Source organism: Cupressus sempervirens, chromosome 11 (assembly GCF_028749045.1).
Source record: "Cupressus sempervirens isolate cs-2001-9-10 chromosome 11, ASM2874904v1, whole genome shotgun sequence".
In the NCBI taxonomy this organism is placed as follows: Eukaryota; Viridiplantae; Streptophyta; class Pinopsida; order Cupressales; family Cupressaceae; genus Cupressus; species Cupressus sempervirens.
In genome coordinates, this window is record NC_143128.1 from 757,121,449 (window position 1) to 757,123,192 (window position 1,744).

Sequence of the window (1,744 nt, forward strand, 5' to 3'; positions counted from 1 at the left end):
ATCATCGTAATCATCAGGGTTGGACGATATTTAGCTATTGTATTACCCAATTTTAACTCTCTGTATTTACCCACATGGCTGAGAAACTTTTTACAATCTAGATTTACAAGTTAATATGCTTCTCAGTCACACCATTATAAATACAAGTAGCTGATGAAGCAGTTCCATATAAGAGAAAGGAGGAAAATCTGATGTCCGCCATGGATAGGAAAGCAAAATGCTTAGGTCTATTGGGCGCGTTTGGAATTGTTGGAGAGGCCTTGAAAACCATTGCCTCTCAACCTAAATTATTGGGTTTCATCACTCTAGTTTTTATTCTGCCTTTAGCTCTGTTAGATCTCATGTTAGAAAAAATTATGGTCGACCCTCTTCTCGCTAAGACTAATTCCTATGACTCTACCGACGTGCAAAAGCTACGCTTCAAGCCATTTGCAGAGCTTTCACTGCTGATAACTGTGAACCCATTTCTCTCTTATTCTCTCTTGATGCCATCCATGGCGGCAGTGGTCTTCACCGTGGCCAACCACAAACCCTCCTTTGCAGGGGTCGTCAAAGTTTTGCCCACAGTGTGGAAGCGGATGATGATAACTTGCCTTTGGTATTTCACCGTTAATTTCTTCATTGTAATGACTTTTGTTTTTGCTTGTTGTTTTCTAGCATTGGGCTTCGTACTATTCGGTAAATCGTATTGAGTATTGTTTTTCATTGCATTCTTTATTGTTTTCATGGTGTTTTTGGGTGTCTTCTTGTATGTGAGAATGGTTTGGCAAGTGGCGAGTGTTATGAGTATGATGGAGGAGGAATATTATGGGTTCGAGGGTATGAAGAGGAGCCACCGTCTCATGAAAGGAAAGCACTCTACAGCCTGGGCTCTCGCCATATTTCACTTGCTAATTAATGGATTTCTTGTTTATACAACATCTAGGGTGAGTTTACATGTCATGGGACTATGGACAGATATAGCGTTTGAAACAGCCTGCGTAGTGATGAGGTGTGTGGTTACATTGATGGGGATGTTAACGCAGAGTGTGCTCTACTTTGCATGCAAGGCTTTCCACGGTGAAGGCATAGAGGGAAATATTGGTGAATATCAGGCTGCTATGGACGGGGATAGTCTTGAGCTTTTGAATATATAATCAATAACTTGTCCCAGAAGAAATGGCATGCTCGGTTAGTTATTTTGCTTTACTTGGTATAGACTGAAATAGTTATTTCATTTTAAGTTTCAGTGCACAATTGTGTTTGATGAAGATATTATGTTACATGTGACATGAATCAATCTTTGAATAATTTCAACCACTAGATCAGAATTGTTTTGAACTTTCTAATTGGATATGTATTTTATGTGGGTAGTATTTATTTATAATAATAATTAAATAGTTGAATATAGAAAATACTTAGATTTGAATTAATAAATTTAAAATGAAAAAGTAAAGACTTGTTGGTTTGAAAATTTTTGATTTAAGTATTTGAATGATACTTTTTGATGAATGCATTGATGAGAAGACTTCTGTTTCATAAAGGGTGAACTCCTTACTCATTAGAGTTTAGCGAGTTAGTGGAAAAAAATCATGTAGGGATAGCTTCAACATACTATAATAATACATTATTATTGGCTCTTCATTGTACATAGATAAAAACACAATTGCTAATCAATAACTTGTCCTAACAAAAATTGCATGATGGATTACTTATTGTACTTTTTTTTGGTATGGACTGAAATAGTTAGTCCATGTGAAGTTTC

At 36.4% G+C, this 1,744-nt stretch overlaps 1 protein-coding gene across 1 annotated transcript; it reads left to right on the forward strand.

Moving 5' to 3' along the window:
• The first annotated feature begins 200 nt into the window (after window positions 1–200).
• On the forward strand, window positions 201–1,136 carry LOC149531812 (uncharacterized). The gene is made up of 2 exons (XM_089808405.1): window positions 201–678; window positions 772–1,136. Exons 1-2 carry the CDS (start codon window positions 201–203, stop codon window positions 1,134–1,136), a joined length of 843 nt encoding a protein of 280 aa, XP_089664531.1.
• Window positions 1,137–1,744: the final 608 nt, after the last annotated feature.